The following is a 26,423-nucleotide window of genomic DNA, read 5'->3' on the forward strand; positions in this document are numbered from 1 at the left end:
GACTTGGCTCTCATCTACGCTGATGTATATGACGTGTGTTTCGATAACCAATAAAGTGCTGGGAGACCGTAAAGGGCATTTAAAACAATATTTATTCACAGAAATTATAGAATGGGGTCTTGGGGGAAGGGGTCCGTTATTGTGGTGACTTGGTAACACCGATTCTCCACGACCACCGCTGGTCTTCCACTTGCACACTGTCCTCTGCCGGGCGCAGACTCGGGAGCTGTGGGGGAAACGAGATGGCAGTCACTGCACTTTTAAACCCAAAACATGCACACCACTTTATTTACATCCTAAGATCGTTGCTCACACGATGGGGCAGAGTATCAGCTGTTCACCGTCACCTCGGGCCAACATCACTCTCGTCATTGGCACCACTGCTGTCACACCGTCCTTGGGCGCCGGCCTCTTACGCTGTTATGTGGGGAGGACTTCAGTCACTGTACTTTTACACACATTCGCAATAACTTTCCACGACCAGGGATCACTCGCACAATGGAGGCAGAGTAGGGATGTAACATATTGGTAATACCACGATATCGTGATAACAAAAGTGTCTCAATATTATTGTGAACATGTATGGTATGAAATGACGGCAAATACTGTAGATTTTGATCTCATTACATCCCTAGGGCAGAGTATAAACTCACATTTCAATTAGTCCAACAGTCAATGCCCGTCTGCTGGCAACAGCTGTCGTTCTCTTTCTCCTGCTCCTTTCCCCGTGGATCTCACACTCCTCTTCCTCTGTCTGCTCGCTGCAGGTGTAACTGGGTCAGTCTGCAGGCCCCGCCCACTCTGCTGTGTTCGGGTGTAGAATCAGACACTGGCAACTCTTGTCAAACCCTGGTTTAGCCCTGTATCAACAATACACCTGACATGAAAAAGGACAAGCTTAGTGTAGGTATATAAAATGGTGAAAACCAGACACAACGTTACAGGCAACACTATTTTTTTAAGCTCTCAAAACTCTTCTACGGGTGCTTTTCACCAGTGTGACATGTGTCTGAGTGGATCTGTTGTTAAACTATAATGTTAAAAGTTCACAATCATGATTTGGGTTCAAAGATCACATCGATACTGCTTACCTGATTCAGAATTGATGTGCAGTCTGATAGCTAGTCTTCCCACAATGTCATGATCCCCCGGTGGGTTTAACTGGTGACTGTGTTATCTGGTGGCCTTCTCTCGTTGTAAGACATGTTACGAATGTGTTGTGGAGATTTATTCTAAGGACTGTATGGTAAACTGGACTGAATCACTTATGGCCGCTGGGTTAGAATTATTTCCTTTTAGTCCTTTTAGTTTTAGTTCCTTTTAGTTTCTCAATTGCTGATTAGGAATGGTTGATGGTGTGAGTGTGACAGATGAGTATGTGTGTGTGGAAGGTATATGAAAGTTGTGTGGTTCTGTAACAGAAAATAAAAAGCAGTTATCAGAACAGCAGGTACATGGTTAACTATACAGTACCAGGAATGGTAAACAATCAATAGAAATAAGAATGAATCATTCAGCTTAATTCACAACAGCCAGGTGCTAGCACGCCTCTCTCTCTCTGAGCAGCAGCAGTCAGGACGGCAAAGAAAAAGAAATATAGCCTGAGTGAAGCGCTGGAGCCGCGGGCCGATTCCCGTCACTGACAACTAAAGCCTAGACTGTAGACTGTTGTGGTGGTGAGCTAACTCGATGCTAACTTTGGCTAGCGGTGGCGGTTAGCATCCGCCGCTAATACCGTCTTCCCAGCTGGCCACAACGGCAACATAACACCGGAGGCTCCCGGTGTTGGTGACGGAGGCACCAGCGCTTCTCTCGGACTGTATTTCCTTACCTTTGTGGTCCTGGTTACTGCTGCTGTCAGGGGCAGGAGGCTAACGTTACACAGTTGAGTCCGACAGGAGGGGCCCAGTTTCAATGATTTGTTTACAAACTGTAACAAGCAATACTCCAGACTCTACTTTTAAACTTACACAACACAAATGACCTATGTATTTATACGTAAATATTAACCATTTCCCAATTACCTTTCTCATCCTCCGTCGTCGTCTTCTTCTTCTTCTTCTTCTTCTTCTTCTTCTTCTTCTTCTTCTTTTGAATTTCCGGCAGGCAAAGTATGGCTCACTGCTGCCTCCCCTGGTTGTCGCTCGGCCGTAGCAACAGTGACTGAGACAGCTGGTTTCAGAGTGTTTTCAGCCTCACATCTAGGATGTCAATCTAGTGCTATATATTCAAAATCATACATGATATCGGCAAAACATTTTCATGATCGAGCCAGAAAGGCCTTAAAGAACACACTCATCAAGTTTTGTGGTCCTAGCTTCAGAAATGTGGTAATAGGAGCGAGTTAAAAAAGGGTGCAGTTTCGAAAATCCTCCTCCCGATTTACATTGGAGTGAATGGAGCAGTTGAGAGCTACTCTTGTCGGTTAGAGGCAGATAAATCAAAAACCGTAAATCCTACCGATAAAGTAGACGCATTGGGAGAAAGAAGACAAGTGTGGCTACAACTCTGGAAAGTATCACTGTTTTTGAGCCTAATTTGTGGCTGGGATCGTCACGGAAATAGAACATTTCTGAGAGAATTTTTGAGCCTCGGCCACTCTGTCAGTTGGCCCCCTCCTCTCTGCATGAACATTCCGCCATACACAATCATTGAAAACCCTGAATTCGCTTCGCACAGCCCACTTATTACAGGCAAAATGAGTATGACTTTCCTTGAAAAATAATCTATAGACTGATGAATAAATAATTCAATAAATAATTTCATCATAATTGTTTTGAATGATCTACCATTTGGCATCAAGTGTTCTTGGTCAGAACATGACATAAAGAAAAGTTTAAAACCACAATTAACCATTTGGTTTCTTCAATCCTCACTCAGGAGCAAAAATCAGCCTTTAAACTTAAAAAAATAATTATCAACATCAAATCATATGAATTTTTGGCCATATCGCCCAGCCCTACATTTATCCAAAAGGATCTTGGGATGAGCAACCAACATTGAATCTTGTGATCATAAATCCCAGAAAGCAAATTGTACTGATTCTGCCTTAAGTTTTCTTTTGACATTAATGCAGTATGTTTTGTGGTGAAGGTATTTAAAAACTGTTGGGTATATAATGATTACATTTCCCATGGCCTCGCTTTCAGTCACCCTGTTTGCCTGTTTAAGCATGACTCTTGTCTCTCCACATTCTGGGTGCATTTGTTGTGCCACACTGTCTGGGAGCTTTTGCCTACCATACTTTAAATCCATTTTCTAACCACAATATGTCCCACTACTACTACTGCATGTCATATGCATGTGGACCACATCCCTCCTACACCTCTAATTTATAGCCTCCACTGTCAAGTTGGCAGGATAAAAGTGTCACCGATTGATTAAATCAACGGTAGCTAGTTCATCTTCACTCATGATGCTGGCTAACTACAAAATATTACGGAAAATATTAATGGACTTCCTGGATCTGTTAATGAACTTGTTAGTGAGGTACAAAGACAATGTGGCCTTAACTCAAACTTCAGACTTCAATTCATGGATGCGCTATTTGGAAATGAGTTTATGAATCTCACTTGAATAGATGAAGTACAGAATAGGGGAACCATCAGAGTAATTCCCATGACTGAAACCTCACCTCTGCAGTGTGCCAATAGCCCTTCCACTTCAGTTCCTGCTCTGCACCAGCAAGTTCTTGAAGAATCCTCGTCCCTGTCTAGTGGGTGTGTTGACACTGACATACTCTCTTTACCGGAGTCAGAGTCATCCAGCTCAAGGTCATTTTGGCCCAGCGTCTTCCATGTTCCTCAGTTTAGCTATGATGCCGAACTCAAACTTGAGCAGGGCAATGCAGCGTTCAGAGAAAAGGGTACATCGCTTACTCCAGATCCAAAACTGAAGTCAAACATTTTAGAGGGACTGGTGCAAGAAATAGTCTGCTACAGAGTTTATGTCATTGATAAACACTTTAACATGGTTGGAGAGGCCCTCATCTCAAAGCATCCCTGTCTGACTGAGAAAGGCTCCCTCACTGGATATGCTGGATGGAAAGCTAGCTTGAAAAATAAACTTGCAATCTACAGAACTCACTTGAGAAAGCTGGGGTGTCATGAGGTGATGGTAAACTCTCTCAAGCACAAACCAGAGGGTAAATCAAGTGCTGCTTTCTGCATCAAAAAACCAAGGCGATCCGAAGTGAACTACTGCCCCCCCTATCCTACCAGAGAATCTGATGTGAGCCTTGAGCGTGTAAGAGTGGAACTTCTTTCAGATGTTAAGAAAAGCAACAACCGGGAGATGCTGAGGATGAAAATGGAAAAGACATTTGCGTATAGGAGATGTGAATAGGTTTGTGACACACCAATTATACAAGACTTCCAGGCAAGATGGCCAGCACTGTTTGATGTAAGCGAGGTATGTGATTTATGAAATTTGCTTGGAGCATGTTTTCATAATGAGGTTTTTTTTTTCTGTGACTAAATATGTCGATCATGCAGTGGAAACTTTATAGAAACAATGTTTGGGCAGTGTTTTCCTTTCCAAAGTATTGTTACAGTATTTTTGTCTGTGATCATTCTTGTTTTCAGATAAATGCAGAATTTAAGTGCATTACCACCATGCCAATGCAATCCAGATTTCTCTCACAGCTAGATGTGCTGTCTGAAAGACTATTTGAAAAGAGAGGAGGACAAATAGGCAAGCGGCTACAGAGCATTATGGCAGACATGAGTCAAGTAAGAATGCATTTTTTTGGGGGGGTGGGGGGGGGGGATATTACTGATTTGTACACATCTGATGGAGGTAAGGACTCTAACTCCATGACTTGTTCTGCTTATTTCCCTTGATTTAGGATGATGACGTTGATGTTGGGCGGGAACGCATGCTCAAGGGTCTGTGTGTGTACCTCAATGAAGACCCGTAAAATCTAGTGAGAGAATACACAGTGAGTGTAATATTAGGATTCAGTAGTTTTGAGATTTATGTTAAATGCTTTATGAAGTTTTAAAACATCTAGTCAACAGTTAGCCAATTATTTAGATATCAGTATGGTAGTGGTTTTGAAATGGGTCTAAAATTAGTTCATGTTTGATAGTAGCCTAAAATATGTTGAAGACTGAAATTTTAAAATAATTCATGTTCTAGAATTTGTGAATATAAATTTTTACATTTTTAAGACCAGTAGGGTGAAATGTCTAAAAATATGAGACATCGGAAATGAAACACAAAATGTATTTTTCACTATGATGTTATGTTGCTTTGTGTTGTGGGAATTTTCATAATGGGTAACCATTGAGAAAACAATAGATTAACTAATAATGACAGAATTGTTAGTCGCTGCCCTCATGGTATTTCATTAAATTGTAGTATAATTAAAAAAAAATATCTACTGACAGATTCCTTGTAGTTACATAAAATACTTTGATCTTTTTATACAAAATATTATAAAGTATTGCTTTGGTACTGGCTACATTTCTTACTGAATAGCTGTTAACCTGTCAAAGTTCATTAATCAGGGATGTGATTTTTCCGTATTATCCGTACTCTTTCGAAGTGCTCCAGAAGGTTGTCGTGGAGCTGGTCGGCAACACGCTGTCAAAGAAAGCCCAGGTTCTCAAAAACAGACTCCTACAGTGCGCTGTTGCCATTTAATGGCAAGATGGATACAACAGAGTCCCCCTATCTTCTTTTGGAATATGGACCACTGTTGCTTTTTTGTTGGACTGGACATTTGACACTTACGCATTTCACTTGCGCTGCCTTAATATATGTTCTTGTTTATAGCAAGTGTTGTGTATTGTTTTCAGCAGATTTCTTTTCTCAGGGTCATGTGTTGCAAAATGTGCCTTTTTCATTTAGGTGTCAGCATTTGTCAGATGTGTGTTGAATAGAGCTCCAACAGTTTCCCCTATTTTCAAATTTTGGAGGTGATTTTTGGTTTTTGCACATTCTTAACTGAAAAGTAGTATTGCTAGGAAAGCAAGCCATTACTTTTAATTTTATTACACTTTATTTTCAAAACCCTTGCAGTCATCATTTTTTACAATTATTTTTTCAAGCACTGGATCTACATTTGCCAGGACAATAATGGTTTTCTTACATTTGTTCTTTTATTTTGTTGAAAAATTGTAAATGTAGTAAATGCTTTTCGCACATTTTGCAAGACATTCCTGCATTAATCTGGCCATTGTGTTATTCTCTTGATGCGGGTTTGGAGTAATTCAGAAGGTGTTTTAAGGACCAGCAGTGTTTCCTCAGGTTGTAGCAGTCATGAATGTTTACTACACACTCTTGATAACTAGGGTACCAAGTATTTCTTGTGAAAGAAAAGGGTGCTTTGTTCTAATATGAGATTTGTTTGTGTATGTATGCATGTGTGTTAGTGTATACATTGCACTGAACCTACTGTTCTATGACAATACAGTTTTAAACTAAACATTTTTGTTTTGCCTTATTTGTTTTGAAAATGTTACAAGAGTAAATGCTGTAGGTAAGAGATTCAGTAGAAATCAGCGTACAGAAATAATTTTAGCATGTAGAATTCATACACAAAGTATGTTGGATCTTTATGAGACTAACTTGAGCAGGAAAAGTTGACTACATATACTTTACATAAAAATCTCATGTTGTTTTAATAGGTAAGAATTGAATACAGTAAACATAGAAGGGAAACTTTAAATGAACCCCAAAAAATTATGTTGGGTCATCATCACAGAATAATTGAATATAATTAACATTAATGAAAAACTTTGAATTAACATAATAAAATCATGTTGGTTTTACAAATAAGAATTTAGTATATTAAATGGAAATTAATCATTTTGACTAAACATAAATATAATATGTGCAACCGATGTACATATTTTTTTAATGTTAATTCAACAGACTTTTTTTTCAGTGCAGGTGCCACGGTGTTGTTGGAACGTGTAAAGAAATACATTCATAAAATATTTCCATACATCCAGCTGTGTGTGAGTCCCAGCCTCGCCAAACGTTTATTTCTCGCGAGGTTTAGCGTTGCTGTCCGACGCTCTCGCGTGATTTCTCGAACCTGTCATGGCTGCCCTAAGGAAACTACAGATTTGTGCCCAATCTCCGACCGGGAAGCACTCCGCCTCGTTGATATTCCTGCATGGCTCAGGTGCGCAGTTGTGTGTGTAACACGTCGGCGTGTGTGTGCCGTTGTCATCGTCACTTCTGACTGCTGTCTGTCGTGTCTATGTCTTCTGCTGCTGTTGCGGGTCGGACTGCTCCTCAGCCACCATGCAGCTGAGACTTAACACTTCCTGTAATAAGTTAACTAGCCAGGCTCGGACTTCTGTTCGTCCACCAGCTGCTTCATTCACCATTAGAGTGAAAAATGGTCGCCATAAGTCAATTAATGTCTGATGACTGTAAAACTAATTTAACGTGGCTGGAAGCGTCCAACACTAAACCTAGGATCACCTCTTTGACTGTCTTCCCTTATCACGTTGCTAACTTCTCGTCAGGTTAAATGTGTACTGATGTTACAGTTAAGAACTGCTCTGTAGGTCTTGGTGCCTTCATCCTCAATGTGCTTTGGTGTCAGTCATCAGTTTTTGTGAAAACCTGTTGCTTAGCAAAATGGCAACATAAAGTAATAATGTACAAATATGCAGCAGGGCTGTTTCTGTCTGTTTGGGGGCCCTATTTTGTCAAACTATGATGGATAGATTCCTAACCCTTTTAGGTGATCCACAAAGATGCAACACATTTTTACACTTTAAAGGTCCCATGTTATGGTAATTTCTGCCTCTTAACATGGTTCCTTGAAGTCTAAATGGAATGTTAGTAACATGCTTTGGTCGAAAAAAGCTGAAGGATTGAGCACAGCAGGGTTCTTGAAACACCAGTTTCACAGCCTTGCTCCAGGTGGCCTGTTTCAGTGCCTTTCCCTTTAAATGCTAATGAGCTACTGCGCGCCGCCCACGGTGCCGCCCACCTCTTCCTGCCTGCAGAAGATGTGAGGACAGCTTCATGTGACCATGGCAACGGCGGAGTTTGGCTGCCGGACAACAGACCCAGTCTGTCCGACCCAGAACAACAAGAGGCTCCAGAAGAAAGTAAGCAGCCAAGAATGAACATTGATGTTTCTCAGTGGTTAGTAGTTAAGTTTTTTTACCTCGACATTACTTTTATGTAACTGCAGACTAACAAAAGTTTTACGGGCAAGCTGGCCGTCTGCCCCACGTTGTTACAGATAACAGCCCCCTTCTCCCGCCTCGAGTGTTTACATCATAAAGCTTAGCCAAACCTCAGCTGGTGTTTACTGCTGTTCAGTTGCAGTAACGCGGATGCAATTTAGCAACAGCCATTACAAGACAAAAGCGTAACCCCATATTATTATTTACCTTTATGTAGCCAGGTAAGTTGATTGAGAACCTGTTCTTATTTGCAGTGACGACCTGTAATTAGCTACTGCCAGCAATTTTCAACAACTGTAGTTTTCAGTAAGCCACAGTTGCCTCCCATCACCTCTCTACCAGAATTGTTTTTTAACCAGTTACAACGGTTTATAAACTTTAGATATGTTACCAAAGAAACAATGCGATGTGATTAGCGATTATAGTTTACAATGAATAATAAAAATTCTGCATAAAAGCAGGTGTTCCTGTGGCAATTGTGTACAAATGCCTACAGAACCTGAGAATATCTGCTGCATGGAAATACCACAATTAAGTGTGAACACTGGTTGTCATTTTGCAGTCTATCTTTTCTCTTATCTATTGTCACTCACTTACCTTTCATAATTTCTAGGTAACACGAAGACTACAGCAGCATCCTGAGCCACCATCATGCATGGTGAACCCTCCTGGCCTGTAACCTGTCTGCCTGAATGTATCTGCACTGCAGAATGCACTGAACATTTATCAGGACAGACTATGGACCTTTACGTCTGAGGGGAATAGTGCAGTAAGCTTTTAGTTACAAATACTATTAATTTATTGCAAAAGTGTTATGATGAAAAGTACATAACTGATTCCTCTATCTTACATTGCTTATAGTTTATCTTTTACTTATTACCATGAAAATTACATATCAAACAATGAAAACACAGAACAGTCAGGAAAAATGTTTTATTGTAAGAAATATTTGTAAACATGTGTTGACATGAATGAAATAATAACAACAAGAAGAAGAAAATAAATATCTGAAGTGAAACAGTTTGACTTTATATATTAACTTAAATATCAATATGAAAATAATAACAAATAAAGTATCTAGTTGCCACAGGTGTAAACATTCAGTGCTGACTTTATATTGAATTGTGTTCAGCCAATATAGCCTACAGAAGCTTTGTAAGCTGGTGCTGGGGCTCTCTGGGGCAGAGAGTGAGAGTTGTGCTGCCTGTCTGCGTGGTCTGAGAGGTCTTCAGGGATTATGAGTTTCAGCACCTCGTTCACATATGGGGCAGGGTCCTGGAAAACCCTCTCGAAGATCAGGTCCAACAGTACATCACCGCAGTCTGCGGTGCAATAAACAAAAATGTATGTTTACAGGAAAATTGCAGTAGAACCAACAAGCCTTGTGCTGCAGTGTTGTAAAGTTTATCTTATTACTTAATTACTTCTTATTTATACATTATTATTATTTATTTTGAAAACATCTTAAAAGAATTCAGATTTTAAGTGCTTGTTTTCAACCTTTTGTGTGATGCCTGTGTGTCCATGTTTATTTTAATTTGAGAAGTTCAAATAAAAGATTGTAAAACTTACAGAATGTCATGCCTGTCTTCACTGGTTTGGCTCTGCACTCTCCCTTCCTGGACTTCGGAAAGCTCAGTTTGAAAAGAGGATCTCCTGATGATGTGGTGGCTTGTCCTCTATCAGCATTCTCATTGTAATGCAGTGCAGCCAGGTAGAGTCTTGAACAGTAAAAAGACAATAAAACATAAAACAATTGCAAGAAATGGGCAAATGTTCTCAAGTAATCACAGTTAGGAGTAACACATGACAGCACTGTTACAGTATAATTCAAGCACTAAAGGCTGCAACGCGTTACGTTACTCTAACCTGACCTCTTTATTTCAGTAACGAGTAATCTAACATTTCCAAACCAGTGATCAGATTAAAGTTATTTATTCAAGTCACTGTGCATTGCAATTATTTTTATCATTTTCCTTAGTAAAAATATATATTCTTGCTTTCTTCTTGCGTGTCGGTAGTGATGTCACATATGTCTCAAGTCACGTGAGGTGCGCGTTTTCTAGCTGGAAATATGGTCATTATTTTGAGTTATTAAAAACAAAAAATCGCGATTACTTGGTCAAGGGCCCAGCCCAGCCTGGCCCGGCCCGGCCGGGGATAGCGACGGGGTCGGGCTCGGGCAGAGAATCTAAACTCTGTGTAGCACTCAGCAGTACACTCGTTTTGCCCCGGCCTATGCCAACATATTCCAACTTAGAAAACGTTTTCAAATGCATTATTTCACAAAATCCTGAAAACTTAGACCCGGCGGAGGGTGTGTGTATGTACCGCTTGACTGACCGGGTCTCTGGGTTTGCATGTGGAGACCGTGTTGATCGCGAACTAGCTCGCGGTTAGCATTAGCTTGGAAGATCGCGGTTAGCGTTAGCTGGTACTATGTGACACTGCTTGGTTAGTTTGTGTAAAATTGCTAAATAACACAGCTAAATACTTGCACATGCAGACATTTCCCTAGGACACGCATTACATAATGTGCAGATTCAGAAATGTAATACACAGAATGATTCTGCTGTAGCAATAACTTGTATGGTCAGAGAAGCTAACGTTAGCGGTTAGCTGCTAACCATACCTTGTTCTCATTGGCAAAACACACAGTACATCACGCACGAGTTCAGCCTTATCTACAGGAACACACAGCATATTATTTGTATACTTACATGTCCTTGGTCTGCAAGTATTCCTTTGAGTAGAAGTTAGCCGACTACTCCTGCCTTGTACTGGCCCAAGTTGGTGAAACAGTCAGCGTCAAAGTGGTTCACACACACCAACAGTTTTTTGCCAACTTCAGCTGGGACATTGGCCTCAAAAATAAATTCAATCCATGCTGCTCTTTTGTCCTCTGCAGCTGGGAGACGATGGAGTGTTTTGTGCTGGTCCTTGCAAACAACAACAGCGCACTTCTCCTTGAGCTTGGACATGGTGATTTCAATAGCGTAATGGCGGATCTCCCAGAGGTAGCTGTACCCGGTGGGTGGAGACACCGTGCGGTGAAGGGAGGGGCAGTGGGGTAGCCATATGCAAATGAGTGGCCGTCGACGTCGACCGCTGCAGCAAATTTGACTCGTGTATCTGGAAACTGCAGGCAAGACCCCTTTAGATATCTGTATCTCACTCAAAAAAGCACAGATAGTCTTTTTTCAAAGTTTCTAGGTGTGTGGCAGCACCATAGACCCACAATAACACCCCAAATCCCAGAAAAAGTCAGTTTTTCATAATATGGGACCTTTAAGAGGAAAACAGGCTAGAGTCGTGAAAATCTCTCTCAAATTAAAATCAAACATCTTAAATTGACCCAACCAAGCAAGTTGAACTGATAGAACATGATAACACAAGGTAAATAATGGGGATCCTCCATAGGTCAATAAATGAAACTGATGCAGTGTTCCCCAAAAATATTTATTTTAAATTGTAAAACATTTTTAAACTTAAACATCCTGGTCTGGTGGTGCTGAAGGAGGCCGTGCTGCTTCCTGGTCCGCAGCTCCAAAATATTTCAGAATTGCTCCTGCAAAGACAAAACTCCTCAGGTTACCAAGCAAAATAGCAATAGCAAATATTCATATGATATAGGCCTAATTGAATTGTGTTACACTAATTCAGAAATTCATAATCAGATTTTATATTAAACGTTGTAATATTCAGCACAGTGTCCCTTTAAAGCACCCAATTTCAAAGTTTTACTTTAAAGCAGTTTTCAACACATTGTACTTGTGATAAGTGTGGATATGATAAATGTGGATATGAAGATAAATGACTAATGAGCGCTTTGTGATACTGAAGGAATATTTCTGTGTATATTTCACAAGTATTAGGCGACTCAACTCAACTCAACTTTATTTATAAAGCGCTATAAGCAGCCACAGCTGGAACAAAGTGCTGTACATGAAAAGAAATAGAACATGAAACATAAAACATAGGAAACAAAAAATAAAAACAATAAAACAATAAAAATGTTAAAACAATAAAAACAATGAAAACAAAAGACACTAAAACACTAAAACCAGAGCAGAGTCTCATGCTGGGTTGAAAGCCAAGGAATAAAAATGGGTTTTAAGATGCGTTTTAAAAATGGACAGTGAGGGGGCTTGTCTGACATGGAGCGGGAAGACGTTCCAAAGTTTGGGACGGCAATGGAAAAAGCTCTTACCCCTCTGAGCTTCCGCTTCGACCTCGGTACCTCCAGGAGCAGCTGGTCAGCTGACCTGAGGCACCGGGCAGGAGCGTAGGGATGGAGCAGCTCAGAGAGGTAAGGCGGGGCGAGACCATTTAAAGATTTAAAAACAAATAAAAGAATCTTAAAATGAACTCTAAAATGCACAGGCAGCCAGTGGAGGGAAGCCAGAATGGGAGTAATGTGCTCCCTCTTACGTGCTCCAGTTAAGAGGCGAGCAGCAGCATTCTGGACTAACTGGAGACGTGTGAGGGAGGACTGGCTGACTCCAAAATAAAGGGCATTACAATAATCCAGCCGAGATGTAATGAAGGCGTGGATTACTGTTTCAAAGTGGTTTTGTGCAAGAAAGGGCTTCACCTTTGCCAGCTGTCTCAGGTGAAAGAAGCTGGCTTCCACTATTGCCCCAATTTGCCGGTCCAATTTAAAATCACTGTCCACTTTAAAACCCAAGTTTGAGACTGTTGGCTTCATATAGTGTATCAAATGGCCGAAGTCAATGGGGGGGGGGGGGGTTCACTAGAGCCGCTCGGACCAAAAATCATCACTTCTGTCTTATTTTCATTAAATTTTGAAAAGTTCAGTGACATCCATGCTTTAATGTCTTCAAGACATAATAGAAGTGGTTTAAGACAGGTGTTTTTCTTTTTTAGCAGCACATAAATCTGACTGTCGTCAGCGTAAAAATGAAAGGAGACACCATGTTTTCTCAGGATGGAACCCAGGGGAAGCAGATACAGAGAGAAGAGCAGAGGCCCTAAAATTGAACCCTGTGGAACCCCATATGACAGTGGAGCAGAGCGGGACTCAGAGCCACCAAGACGTACACACATAGATCTTCCCTCAAGATATGATCTAAACCAATTCAGGGTGCTACCACTAATGCCCACTAGGTGCTGCAAGTGAGGCAATAAAATATTGTGGTCCACAGTATCAAAAGCTGCAGTTAGGTCCAACAGGACAAGGATCATGTAGTCTCCAGAGTCAGTTGCCTGGAGGATGTCGTTGAAGACTCTTAATAAAGCTGACTCCGTACTATGCCTTGTTTTAAAACCAGACTGGAAAACTTCCAGGATATCATGCTCATCCAGGAATGACTTTAACTGGGCATGGATGACTTTTTCCAGGATTTTTTAGATAAAAGGCAGCTTGGAGATAGGTCTATAATTGGCTAGCATACCACGATTAAGGCGAGGTTTCTTAAGGAGGGGTTGCACCACAGCATGTTTAAAACTTTGGGGGACAACACCAGAAGACAAACTGCTGTTAATAATGGCCAGAACTGACTGCCCTATACAAGGGAATACCTCTTTAAAAAAGTGAGGCGGGACAGTGTCACAGGGAGAGCCTGATGGCTTAATCTGGTCAACCACATTTTCTAAATCCATCAGAGACACAGGCTCAAACAAATCAAGCACAGCTGAGCAAAGAACATGGTCAGAGGGCTCAGATGCAGGTGTGGTAATGAGAGCCCTTGCAGTGGCAACCTTATCAATGAAGAAATGCAGGAAGCTATTGCACATTTCAGGGGACTCCTCTGTGCACGCAGGCTGAGGTGAGCCAAGAACAGATTTGATGGTTTTAAATAACACACGCGGGTTGTGAGAATTTGATTCAATAATGTTTGACAGATGCTCTCTTCTGGCCTCTTTAACAGTGCTCTGGTAGAGGCGCCAGCAGTCTTTTAGGATTTGGCGAGACACATGCAGCTTGTCCTTTTTCCACCTGCGTTCAGCTTTGCGGCACTCCTGTCTAGCTGCACGAGTTGTCCCATTGAACCAGGGCTCAGGTTTAGCTTTGGGCTGCACCGTTTTAAATGGAGCCACAGAGTCCAGTATGGTTCGGCAGGAGGAGTGTGCCAAGAACTGAGCACCTCCGTGTTTGCAGATGTTAAGTCAGAGGGGACACAGAGCTGGTTGAAGGCAGCAGAGAACTGACCGGCAGTGACAGGGTTAAAAATCCGACGGCAGTGAGCAGGAGCGGCAGATTTAACTGCAGCACAGGAGACAGCAGCTTCAAACAACACAGGCAAATGATCAGAAAACACATTGTCACAGATTTCCACGTTTGACACAGACAAACCATGACAGAGGACGAGGTCTAATGAGTGTCCATGTTCGTGTGTGGGACCAGACACACACTGCTCCAAATTAAAAGAGTCAAGAAGGCTTAAAAAGTCCTTCACCAACGGTTTATCAGGACAGCACACATGAATGTTAAAATCCCCTACAAAGAGGACACGATCATACTTAGGCATGATTTCAGCCAGAAGATCAGAGAAGTCATTTAGGAAGTCTTTATTGTATTTGGGCGGTCGGTAGATGACGGCACACAGCACCGGGTCGGAGCGACCCACCTCAAATACATTTGCTTCAAAGCTGGAAAAGGACGATGAGACAGCCGGCTGTCTACAATTTAAAATCATTTTTATAAACAGTCGCTGTCCCTCGTCCACGACCCGACGACCGCGGGGAGTTAAAATAAGAACAGCCGGCCGGTAGAAGTTTGATCGGGGGGCTGCACTCACCGGCACCGATCCACGTCTCGGTCACACAGAGGAAGTCCAGGCCACGGGAGTTGAAGAAATCCCTCAGGATAAACATTTTGTTCACCAGTGATCTGGCGTTCACCAGGCTGAACCTGGCGGGAGCCGGGGGCTTCAGTTCAGCAGGTCGCGAAGCCCGTGGCAGTGTCTTCAGGAGCCAGAGGTTCATGCCACGCTGAGAAAGCCGAGGAGGGCAGGTGCAGCGGGGCCGGAGTCCCTCAAACGAGCCGGTGAAAGGTACAAGGCAGGCGTCGATGGGAACCGGGAAACGCAGAGGCACGGCGAAGGGAGGAATACGTACATGTCCTGTCCGGGAAATGGACGAAGATTGTGCCAGCCGGACTTTCAGCTTCACCAGCTGGCCGCCGCGTTTGCCGCGGCAGCGGAGACGCTTCCGCCGGGGAGGTGGAGCAGAGGCCCGGCACAGGTGAGTCGGGATCCCCACTAGTAGCGGGGGCACAGTTTTCTGCCCACTATGCTTAAATGCACGTAGCTCTCCGAGATTATGTCGAAGATCCAAAAGAGCCTGGCGATCATACACCAGCAGAGACTCGATCTGATTAGTGCCAAGGGTTATAAACAACAGAAACATCAGCCATTGTAGGAGCAGCAGGCGGCCAGCAACACACAGCGGCAGCCATCTTTTCTGCCGCTGTGTGTTATTTACAAAGTGGACTACTTGTGCTTAACTGATGATGGTCTTAACCTATATTCAGTGGGAACTAACGGTCCTATATAGTATAGTTTACTTTAAGTTTACCTCAATTTGTGTTATTATGATTTCATTTAAATAAAACAAAGTAATGCATCAAAAACATTACTAAACTGTAGGAATGTAGGCAAATTTGTTCAAATTATATTGTCACAACAAATATTCTAATACATGTGGTACAGAAAGACGCAACTAACTCATCAGAGTTAACAATAATCCACTCAGAGCAATAATCCACTGCCACAGTCCATAATAATGCACAATAGGCCTAATATGTATAGTCTGTTCTTTAACACACTTCACGTTAGAGACCTATAAACTGAGAACACAAAAATTGATAAATTAGTCATACAAATAATTCTAAAGTAATGTTACATGTCAAATATTTAACATCAGAGGAGGTCTATGACAGACCAGCTGCTCCACTGGACGAGGATCCAGCAGACATGACAGACTTCTGCCTAACAACACACCCTCCCTCCCAAATGTGATGCCAACGTGCTGGACCTGCTGTAATTAGCCCTTTCCTAAAGCAAACACTTAAGCTAGCTAAAAATGTGGCATTTAAGCTAGCCCCTCCACCCACATCATGAAAACAAACCTTACCTTTATCCTGTGAGTGTTTCTCTTCTAGTTTCTTCTTTTTTCTGAACTAGATGAATACTTTCGTTTAGACACCATGCCATAAATGACCGGTACCGGCGGCTCAGTGCAACTCGCCTTGCCTCTCCTTGCTTAGTTTTACCGGTTGTCATAGCAACATGGCGCAATAGACACCAGATCGGACCAATTGGTAGAGAGCAGAACTGAGCAATCAGCGGGCCAGGTGCCGGGTGCCAGGTGCCTTTCACACCTTTCCGTCGGTTCACTCCTAAGATATTGAGACTGGACTTGCAACTTGAGGAGGCCCCCTAGTGGTGTGGGTAGAGTTATGAGTGACACAGAAGCACATTGAGGATGAAGGCACCAAGACCTACAGAGCAGTGGTGTGGGTTGAGTTATGAGTCTGTCTCCTGCAGTTGACTGGAATCAACGGAATTAAGTGTTCCAGAAATATCTTGTTTAATCCTTTCATTATCTGAAAACCAGACAATGAACAACATTTATCAACTAATTAAGATGTAAAAATTAGGGCTGTCAAAGTTAACGCGTTAATATTAGTTTATTTGTTTATTCGGACATGTTAAAGACAAGTAAGACAATAAAAAAATAAATTAAAAAATTAAAAAAAATAATAATAATAATATCAAAACAAACAAGCTTTGAAAACATCATGCATACAACAAATCATTAAATCCCACCAGAAAAAAAAAGCAAACAAATATTTCATGTCCGAAAAGGAGCAGGAAGGAAGTGTAAACTTATCGAGTCCTACTCCTTTTTCTAAAATCTATTTTTCATTTTTTAACTTTATAATCATTCTTGTGAAATCAAAAATTCAGATCACATAAATAATAAATAAAATGTACTTCATGAACAAAACAACCTATGCCTCCTATTCCATCCGGTATCCATTCAGTATATTATCTTTGAACATTCGTTTGAACTTATTTAAAGATGTACATGTTTTCAGTTCCTTGTTACAATTATTCCATAATGTAACTCCTTTGACTGTAATACAGTGATATTTTGTGTTTGTTCTTACTAATTGTTTCTTGAATATATCGTTTCCCCTCAGGTTGTAATGATTTTCTTTAAATTGAAACAACTCTTGAATACTACTGGGTAATAATTTGTTTTTGGCTTTATACATAATTTGAACTGTTTTGAAATCGACCAAATCGTTAAATTTTAGAGCTTTTAACTTGCTAAACAATGGATTCGTTGTTTCTCTGTAAGTGGTTTTATTTACAATTCTTATGGCTCTTTTTTGAAGGATAAAGATTGGTTTAGTATTTGTTTTGTACGTGTTACCCCACACCTCCACACAGTAGCTTATATATGGAAGTATGAAGGAGCAGTACAAGGTGTATAGTGATACTTGGTTTAGAAAATCTTTAACTTTGTGTAATACTGCAATTGACTTTGATATTTTAGTTTTGATATAGTTTATATGTGGCTTCCAGCACAATTTATTATCATTTTTATTCCAAGAAATTTGATTTCAGACACTCTTTCAATGACAACATTGTTTATCATGAGTTTCTTATTTGAATTTATTGGTCGATTTCCAAAAATTATACATTTTGTTTTATTTAGGTTCAATGTTAGCTTGTTGTAATCGAACCATCTCTTTAGTTTTTTTTAACTCCATCTCAACAGTAGCCATGAGTTGTTCCAAGTTATTGCCACAAAAGAGAAGATTTGTATCGTCTGCAAACACAATCGTTTTCAATAACTTAGAGACCTTACATATGCTGTTTATATATAAAATAAATAACATTGGTCCCGGTACTGAACCCTGGGGAACCCCACAACTGACCTTCTGAAGTTGAGATTTGAAGTTATTATTCATTTGTACGTACTGATGCCTATTCTCCAGATAACTGCCAAACCAAGATAGTGCCACCCCTCTGACTCCATATCTATGCATTTTCTTTAACAAGAGATCATGGTCGACAGTATCAAATGCCTTTTTTAGATCTAGCAATATTCCTATTGCATATTCTTTGTTCTCAATTGCAGATGTTATTTCTTCGACAAATTCCATTAATGCAAGTGAAGTTGTCCTGTTAGCCCTAAATCCATATTGCTGATCACTCAGTATGTTATGTTTTGTGATGAAATCATTTAATCTGCTATACATGATTTTTTTCTAGTATTTTTGAAAATTGTGGCAGTAAAGAGACAGGTCTGTAATTTGACAGTTCATGTCTATTTCCAGTCTTATATATTGGTATGACCTTTGCTATTTTCATTTTTTTAGGAAATATTCCCTTTTTTAAAGATTGATTGCAAATATGCGTTTCACCACACACTCAATAATATTTTTAATAATAAACATATCGATATCATGCGAATCTGTGGACCTCTTACTCTTAAATGACTTTACAATTTCAATAATTTCATTTTCATTTGTTCCCCTTATAAACATCAATTCATTTACAGTTAAGTCACCACTTCCAAGATCATCCCTACTATCATTCCTTACAATTTCATGAGCCAGACCAGGACCAACACCAACAAAAAAATCATTAAATCCATTTGCAACTAAATTCATGTCAGTGAATCTATTGTTCTTTACCAAGAAATAATTTGGGTATTCTGGTTTTGCAGTTTTTTGTTTGATTATCTCATTCAGTACCTTCCATGTTTGTTTAATATCACTCTTGTTATCCTCCAATAATTTACTATAGTAATCCCTTTTGCTGCTCCTCATAATTCTTGTCAGTTTGTTTTTATAAGTCTTATAGATATTCTCTGCTTCAGTTGTTCTTTTCTTTAAAAAGTCTTTATATAACTGATTTTTCTTCTTACATGCCTTCTGTATTCCCTTAGTTAACCATGGTTTCTCAACAAATGTTTGCTTTGCTACTTTCTTTATTAGAGGACAATTTTTTTCATAGAGAACAGTTATTGGACAAGAATGACTCATATGCTTAATCAACATCTTCCACATAAACTTTGTTCCAGTTTTGATGTGTTAGATCATTTCTGAGAGAATGAATTGCAGCTTCTGTTTTGTGTCTAGTTAATATAGTAGTTTTACAATCTCTCTTAGTCCTAGTACTGCTTTGGAGAGTTGTAAAAACTGGCAGATGATCGCTTATATCATTTATAAGTAGCCCACTTACTATTTTTCTGTCAATTACATTGGTAAATATGTTATCAATTAGTGTAGCACTATGTTTTGTAATTCTAGTAGGTCTAGTGATTGAGGGATATAGACTCATAGTATACATTGCGTTTATGAATTCTGCAGTTGAATTATTTTCAAATGGGTTAAACAGATCAATATTGAAATCTCCACAAACAAAAAGCATTTTCTTATTATTTGTATCAGCATACAATTCCAATAGCTTTTCCCTGAAGGTATCAATGCATGATCCTGGTGTTCTATATACACAGCTTATAGTCATGTTTTTCAATTTCTCAATATCCATTTCCACAGTGATACACTCCATAAGATTATCTATAGCAATTGACATTTTACTCACTAATTTACTATTATAATTTCTATCAATGTATAGAGCTACTCCACCACCCTTTTTCTCATTCCTGTTAATATAAAACTTCTCATATCCCTCAAACTCAACTGTTGCTGCTTGCTCCTCATTAAGCCAAGTCTCAGAGATTGCTATTACAGTAAATTTCTTATCTAATTCTTTTAAACAATATTGTATATTTGAAAGGTTTGCATTGAGACTCCTACTATTGAAATGAATTATTGAAATTACTCCATCCATTTTTACACTCGTCTTAAATTGTTCTTCAGTGTAGTATTCACACTGGTTATGTGAACTGTTGTAGAAGTTGTTTTCAGGATCAATTTCATTTTCCATGTCTTGTAGTTTGTGTTTTGTATATTCGAAAGTTTTAAATTCCATTTTTTCACATTTTGTGTTCCACATTTGTTGCTGTTCCTGTCTGTTATCTCCAATTGGAGCTAATCATTGTTATCTGTGATGTATAATCACTCTTTTATGTTGTTCTCATACCTTGTACTGTCCTTTTGTGTTGTTCTTTTGAGCTCAATTGTATGTATCCAGTTCCTGAATGTCTCTGATGACGAACACTTTAGCCTCTTCTGGAGATCCGTTCAACTTTATGTAGATTTTGCAGTTTGCAGTCCATGTAGATTGGATTTTCTTCTGCCTCCTCAAAAAACGTGCTGTTTTGGCAATATCCGCATTCCTTTTCGTCAGGTGCTCGTTGAGATAGACGTCTGACCCCTTCAACTTTCTTCTTGTCTCAGTAGCGCAGTTTTGTGTTTTCTGTTCGTGAAGCGCATTATTATGGCAGGTTTATCTGTCTTATTTTTCCAGGGGAGAGGATGACATGTTTCTATGCTGTTGCTGTCCACTTCAATCCCCTTAGACTGAAGGAAAGTTGTCACCTGTTGCTCCACGGAGACTCGTTCCGTGATTTCCTCTCTGTTCATCATCCCCGTCACTGCTCGGGCATAACTCTGAGGTTTTATCTCCATTCCGGAGACAATGATGTCGTTCATCCTCGTGTACTGCTCCAAATCGGCCACCCGGTTCTCCAGAATGGCGATCCTTTTTTCCTTCTCTTTGTTTTGTTGTCTCAGTGTCTTGACCTTAACTACCAAGTCCAGTATCGTTTTCTGTTGCGTCCTGACGGCCGTAATCTCTTCTGCTAGAAAGTCGAGCGATCGTTTAATTTCTTCGACTTCTTCAGTTGTGGAAATCTTTTTTGGTCCCATTTCTTCGGGTTTTGTTTTGGAGTGAACAACGCTGAGTCACGCTTCCCGTTCTCTCCCGTCCTTCCTTGACAAAAGTATCGCGGACAGAAGCTTTTCCTCACTCTCTCTGTTGTTTCTGTTGTTCAGATATTTAATTCACTGCTCCGATGTCAGCCAAGCGCATTCACATTGACTTTCACAACGCCCAAGAGGATCCAGAAAGACAATGAAAAACACAATATCTCTCTATAAAAGCAAGGAATCTCTGTCTGTCTGTCTGTCTGTCTGTCTGTGTGCGTGTGTGCCTCAAATATCTCTGAGGATCAGGATCAGACTGACCTGAGACTTACAACATGGCTGCTGAGTGGTTTAAGGGTAGGCGACGTCGGATTTGTTTGGACTGTAATGATACCGTTAATAAATTATTTAATAAATGCTTTACCAATTCCGCTAGCATTGTCAACCATGGCCACATGAGCACCATAGCCAATCACTGCACACCGTAGCCACGTGCGCACCAGAGCCAATCACTGCAGAGCCCGACTCCACGACACACCTTAAGAAACAAGCGGATTTATACCTGCAGCGGCGTGAGCTGGACCGGGATTTTGCCCGAGGTTCGGTCCCGTTCTGTGCATCTAAACTGACTGGAGAACTGACTGTTGTGGATTAATGAGACTGAACGCGTCCAGACCGAGTTGTTCCGGTCTGAGGAGATTCGCAAGGACAAGAAGCTGGAATCGGAGGCTGTGGATGTTCGTGTGTAGTTAGCTGCTAGCCCAACCCCACGGCCCACCTCCCGAGTCGACGGACGTGCCGGACTAACGGTAAATAATGTCCGCCACGCTTTTTCGCGAACATTGCCGTCACGTTTGCTTTGTGTCTGGTGCAGGTAGAAACGGTAAAAACGGCAGTGTTTGGCGTAGTGTGTTTAGTGTGTAGTGTAGACGTTTTTTTGTGTTTTGAGTCAAAACAATGAGGAGACGGCTGAATGTTGAGCAGGCAGTGCAGATCTTCTTGCCTGAGCCTGGGGCATTGCCTGCATTTAAATGTAAATAGTTAAATATAACTTAAATTTTAAAAACTCAGGCACAAATTTAGCAAACAGCAATTTATATTTGCATTATAAGTAATAAAAATGGTTGGTTAAACATATTTGTGGTTTTCTCAGTAAAAAATCTAAATTTTTCCTTCTTGGATTTTATGTTTTTTGTGATTTTAGGTCCATTTTGTTAATACAGTATGTCAAAATGAAATAGATAGATAGATGGATAGATAGATAACTGTATTTATCCCCAAGGGGAAATTAGGTCATCATAGCAGCGGTACAGTACAATCAGAAATACAAAATACAATAAGAGTACAATATCGCAGTTTAAAACACTATATACAATATACAATAAGATGCTTAGCAGTTCCAGATAAATATTGAATAATATTAAATATTAAATACTGAGCAAAATGGAACTAAGTGGATTTGAGGGTGCAAGATAAAAAGAGAAAGGTGCATTTTTAATTAGTGGTAAGATTTAAGTAATAAGTCACTTAAATTATGTGAGTGTATTGCCTGAGCGTTGCTGTGAGGCGTTGTAGAGCCTGATGGCGCCAGGTAGGAATGATTTCCTGTGCCGTTCTTTAAGGCAGCGAGGTTGAATGAGTCTGTTGCTGAAGCTGCTCTTAAGCTTGTCCAGGGTTTCGTGGAGGGGATGGGAGACATTGTCCATGATCACCAGCAGTTTTGCCAGCATCCTGTGCTTCACCATCTCCTCCAGGGTGACAAGCTTAGAGCCAACAACAGACCCTGCCTTTTTTATGAGTTTGTTTAGTCTGTTTGCGTCTTTTGCTTTGATGCCCGCACCCCAGGACACCACAGCGAAGGAAATGGTGCTCGCGACAACTGACTGATAAAACATCTGGAGCATCTGGTTGCAGACATTAAAGGACCTGAGCCTCCTCAGGAAGTAAAGCCGGCTCAGGCCCTTCTTGTAGAGTGCCTCCGTGTTTGCGGTCCACTCCAGTTTATCGTCCAGCACCACACCCAGGTACTTGTAAGAGCCCACAATGTTGATGTTTGTCCCACCGATGCAGACTGGAGAGGGCGGGGGCTTGTTCCTCCTGAAGTCCACCACCATCTCATTCGTCTTCGCCACGTTCAGCTGCAGGTGGTTCTCCTCACACCATTTGACAAAATTGCCAACCAGGTCCCTGTACTCATCCTCCCTCCCACCCTCTACACGTCCCACAATGGCCGTGTCATCAGAGAATTTCTGCAGATGACACGACTCAGTGCGGTACTTAAAATCTGCAGTGTAGGTGGTAAAGAGGAAGGGCGACAGCACAGTTCCCTGGGGGGCGCCGATGTTGCTGATCAGACGGTCAGACACACAGTTTTGTAATCTCACATACTGTGGCCTGCCCGTCAGATAGTCATCGACCCATGTGACAAGAGGAGAATCCACCTGCATGTTCTCCAGTTTGGCCTTCAGCAGCTTGGGCTGGATGGATGGATGGATGGTGTCGAAGAACATGACGCGGACAGCAGTGTTGGGTCTATCCAACATGGGGCTGATATGCAAATTGTAGGGGGTCCTGTGATGGGCACACGAGGGGTCTGAGGTGTGCAAGAACCAGCCTCTCCATGACCTTCATAATGTGAGAGGTCAGTGCAATCGGCCTGCAGTCATCCAGTGCCACAGGATGTCCTTTTTTGGGCACTGGAACAAGGCAGGATGTTTTCCAGAGCACTGGCACTCTCTGAAGTTGGAGGCTCAGGTTAAAGAGGTGCTGGAGAACTCCACAGAGCTGGCTGGCACAGGCCTTCAGCACGCGAGGGCTGATGCGGTCCGGTCCAGCCTCTTTTCTCTGATTGAGCCTCTCAAGCTCTCTCCTCACCTTGCTGGCTGTGATGTTAAAGTCTGTGTAAAGCAAAATCAGCCATTTTCTTCTAAACACATTAAACAGGTCATAAATGTGTTTACTTAAAACATGTAAAAGCCATTCGACCATTTAGAATTTAATTTTGGAGCTAGGCTCACAAACTGTGTTTCAACATTTCTGTGTTCAGGATTTAATGGGCGGGTCAGAAATCATGCAAATCATGGCCACGTTACGTAACGCGGCCATATGATTTGCATAAACCCAGCCCTGCTGCGGAAGTGGTATAAATACGTTCAGCGCGTCAGCTTCAGCGGTTCTCCCACTCGCTCTCCAGTCGTGGATAGCATTGCTTACAATAGTTTGCAGCTAGCTAACCAGCCAACCAGTCAGCTAACCAGTCATGTCTCCTCCATCGCTTGTGCATCTTTCCTAGATGCCACAGTGTGCAGGGCACTGTTAGCTTATTCAAGTTTCCTTCGGATGACAACGTAAGGAAACAGTGGATCGATTTTGTCAAGAGGAGCTAACATTACTGTGGGGAGTTAAACATCACCACCAACACCCGTCTCTGCAGTGTCCACTTTACCCCTGATGGTTTCAGCAACTATCACCAGGTAATGTCTGGATTTCTGCAGAGTCCGTTGATGCTGGTCACGGGGCATAATGTGGCCGCCGCAGCCGACCCTCTCCGTCCCGCTGACAGCGGGTCCCACCAGCGGTATGTGGCGGTAGTATCAGGGCCGCATTATTGGTGAGTCGTCCCAGTGTGAACGGATAATCCGGAGGCGCGGAGCAAGGGCGTGTCGGTCTGACAGTCTGATAACTGCACAGGTCCTTAACTCAACTAAATACAGAGAAATGTCCCACAAAGCAACGTTACATGACCGAACAAAGGTAACGTAGTAACTGTAACTGTCTTTGGCAACTTACATGAGGAAAACAAATACCACAGCTGTATGTGGAGAAGCGTCTGTCCTCCTGTCCGTCCTCCGCCTGTCCTCCCGACTCTTCGTCACATTTCTGCTCAGAAAACAGCGTCTGTCACCGGCAAAGACTTTAACTCACGAGTGTTTGTGACAAAAATAAATCACTGCGACCGCCAGCCCTCCTGACCGAGACTTCAGGGAGCTTTCCCCCAGAAAACAGCCTCCGTCCCCGCGAGTGACAGAGTCAGACAGCGTCCTGTTTACTGATGGTGATTATGTATAATTATGTAATTTAGCGCAAAAAACTTAACTCCGTCACTTTCCAGGATTTTTGGTGGGTCAGGATCTTAATCACTACACATTATAACAGCATCCATATGATTATAAACTGTCCGCGGGTTTAGATAGACAAGGGGAACACCTGGGGAAACACTGACGTCATTAACATGACGGTAATATTACCGCGTAAGATTACTCCTCACTGAAAAAGTGGTCGGATTAGAGTAGCGTGTTACCGGCATCACTGCACGGGCTCCGCTCGGTCGGTCAGGCTTGATTTTTTTGGGGACCAGATCTAAGCTCTAAGTGTTAGTGTGTGCTTATGTATGTTATAAATAATGTACATTTGGGCAATTAAATGCATTTTGCTGAAGGTGCAAATCCAGAAAGTGATTTGACATTGTGCATCCTGTCATGCCCATGTAATGTTAGCAAATGTTATTGCATTTAATCATGACATGATTTGGCCTCATTCCCTGAGTGGAGTCCATCTGACAGCACCATGATAATCTTCAGGTAATATTTTATGTGCACCAATATAGCTATGACAAGGAATTATATGTAGACTGGGGTTTTACGTTTGTGTGTAATGTAAAACATAGACTGTGAGGAACGAGGCTGAGCACTATCAGTGTCTGACTCAGAGTCAGTTTCTGGCTCTGATGGCTCAAACAGGTCGGGCTGGGTCTGTCCGATGATGCTGTTAGCTTCCATTGTTACTGTAGGTTACGTCCTTGTACAGTACACGGAGGCGGCTCCCCTCCCGCGCGTGGGCGTGGTTCCAGTGCCTCTAACTGACACGCCCCCAGCGTTTCACAGCAGAGAGAAGTGCTTGTTTTTCCATGATTTTGAGACCTAATTTTATATACGTGGCAATTTTTTTAATCTTTCAAATTTGGCTCAGTGGTCAATGACACATGTTTCTGTGGTGTGACAAACTCATAACAAAATATTTATTTCTGCTTTACACGGACTTTAAGTCCAGACTGGGGGCAGGGGGGTAGTGCAGAGTGGTGACTGCTGCAGGAGTTTGTAGGCAGCAGTGGGGGAAGTGCGAGGGTCCTGGGGGAGGGGGGTGTGAGAAAGTCTGAGGTGGGGGGTGGGGGAGGGGGAGGGGAAGCAGGAGGTGGTGAAACCTGGTGTCTGCTGCGGGGGTTGGTGTGGGGTTGTGGGGCTGGTGTGGAGTTGTGGGGGGGTGTGTCCAGAGTTGGTTGCTCGGGGGAGCAGCAGGGGGGCTGCTTGGGGAGCTGGAGTCGAACCTGTTGGAAAAACAGGTTAAACTCGTTTGCACGTTGTTCGTTCCCCTCAGCTGTTCCTCCACCTTTCCTCTGGAAGCCAGTGATCTCTCTCATCCCCCTCCATACATCCCTGGTGTTATTGTTCTCC

At 41.8% G+C, this 26,423-nt stretch overlaps 1 protein-coding gene and 2 long non-coding RNA genes across 3 annotated transcripts in view; 1 reads left to right on the top strand and 2 right to left on the bottom strand.

Annotated features, from left to right (window-relative positions):
• Positions 1-74: 74 nt before the first annotated feature.
• Positions 75-818, bottom strand: LOC115567482 (uncharacterized). The gene is made up of 2 exons (XR_003981198.1): positions 654-818; positions 75-417 (listed from the first exon to the last, which is right to left on the bottom strand). It is a non-coding gene; the product is annotated as an uncharacterized LOC115567482 (long non-coding RNA).
• Positions 817-2,071, bottom strand: LOC115567483 (uncharacterized). Its single transcript, XR_003981199.1, has 3 exons — positions 2,025-2,071; positions 1,092-1,412; positions 817-877 (listed from the first exon to the last, which is right to left on the bottom strand). It is a non-coding gene; the product is annotated as an uncharacterized LOC115567483 (long non-coding RNA).
• Positions 2,072-7,022: 4,951 nt separating this feature from the next.
• The window catches only part of lyplal1 (lysophospholipase like 1), a 59,178-nt gene continuing 39,777 nt past the window's right edge, over positions 7,023-26,423 (top strand). Inside the window, exon 1 of the mRNA XM_030394128.1 lies at positions 7,023-7,135. Within this exon, the coding sequence (XP_030249988.1) occupies positions 7,051-7,135 (85 nt within the window). The 5' untranslated portion in view covers positions 7,023-7,050. The remainder of the gene's footprint in view (positions 7,136-26,423) is intronic.

This window comes from Sparus aurata, chromosome 17 (assembly GCF_900880675.1).
Source record: "Sparus aurata chromosome 17, fSpaAur1.1, whole genome shotgun sequence".
In the NCBI taxonomy this organism is placed as follows: domain Eukaryota; kingdom Metazoa; phylum Chordata; class Actinopteri; order Spariformes; family Sparidae; genus Sparus; species Sparus aurata.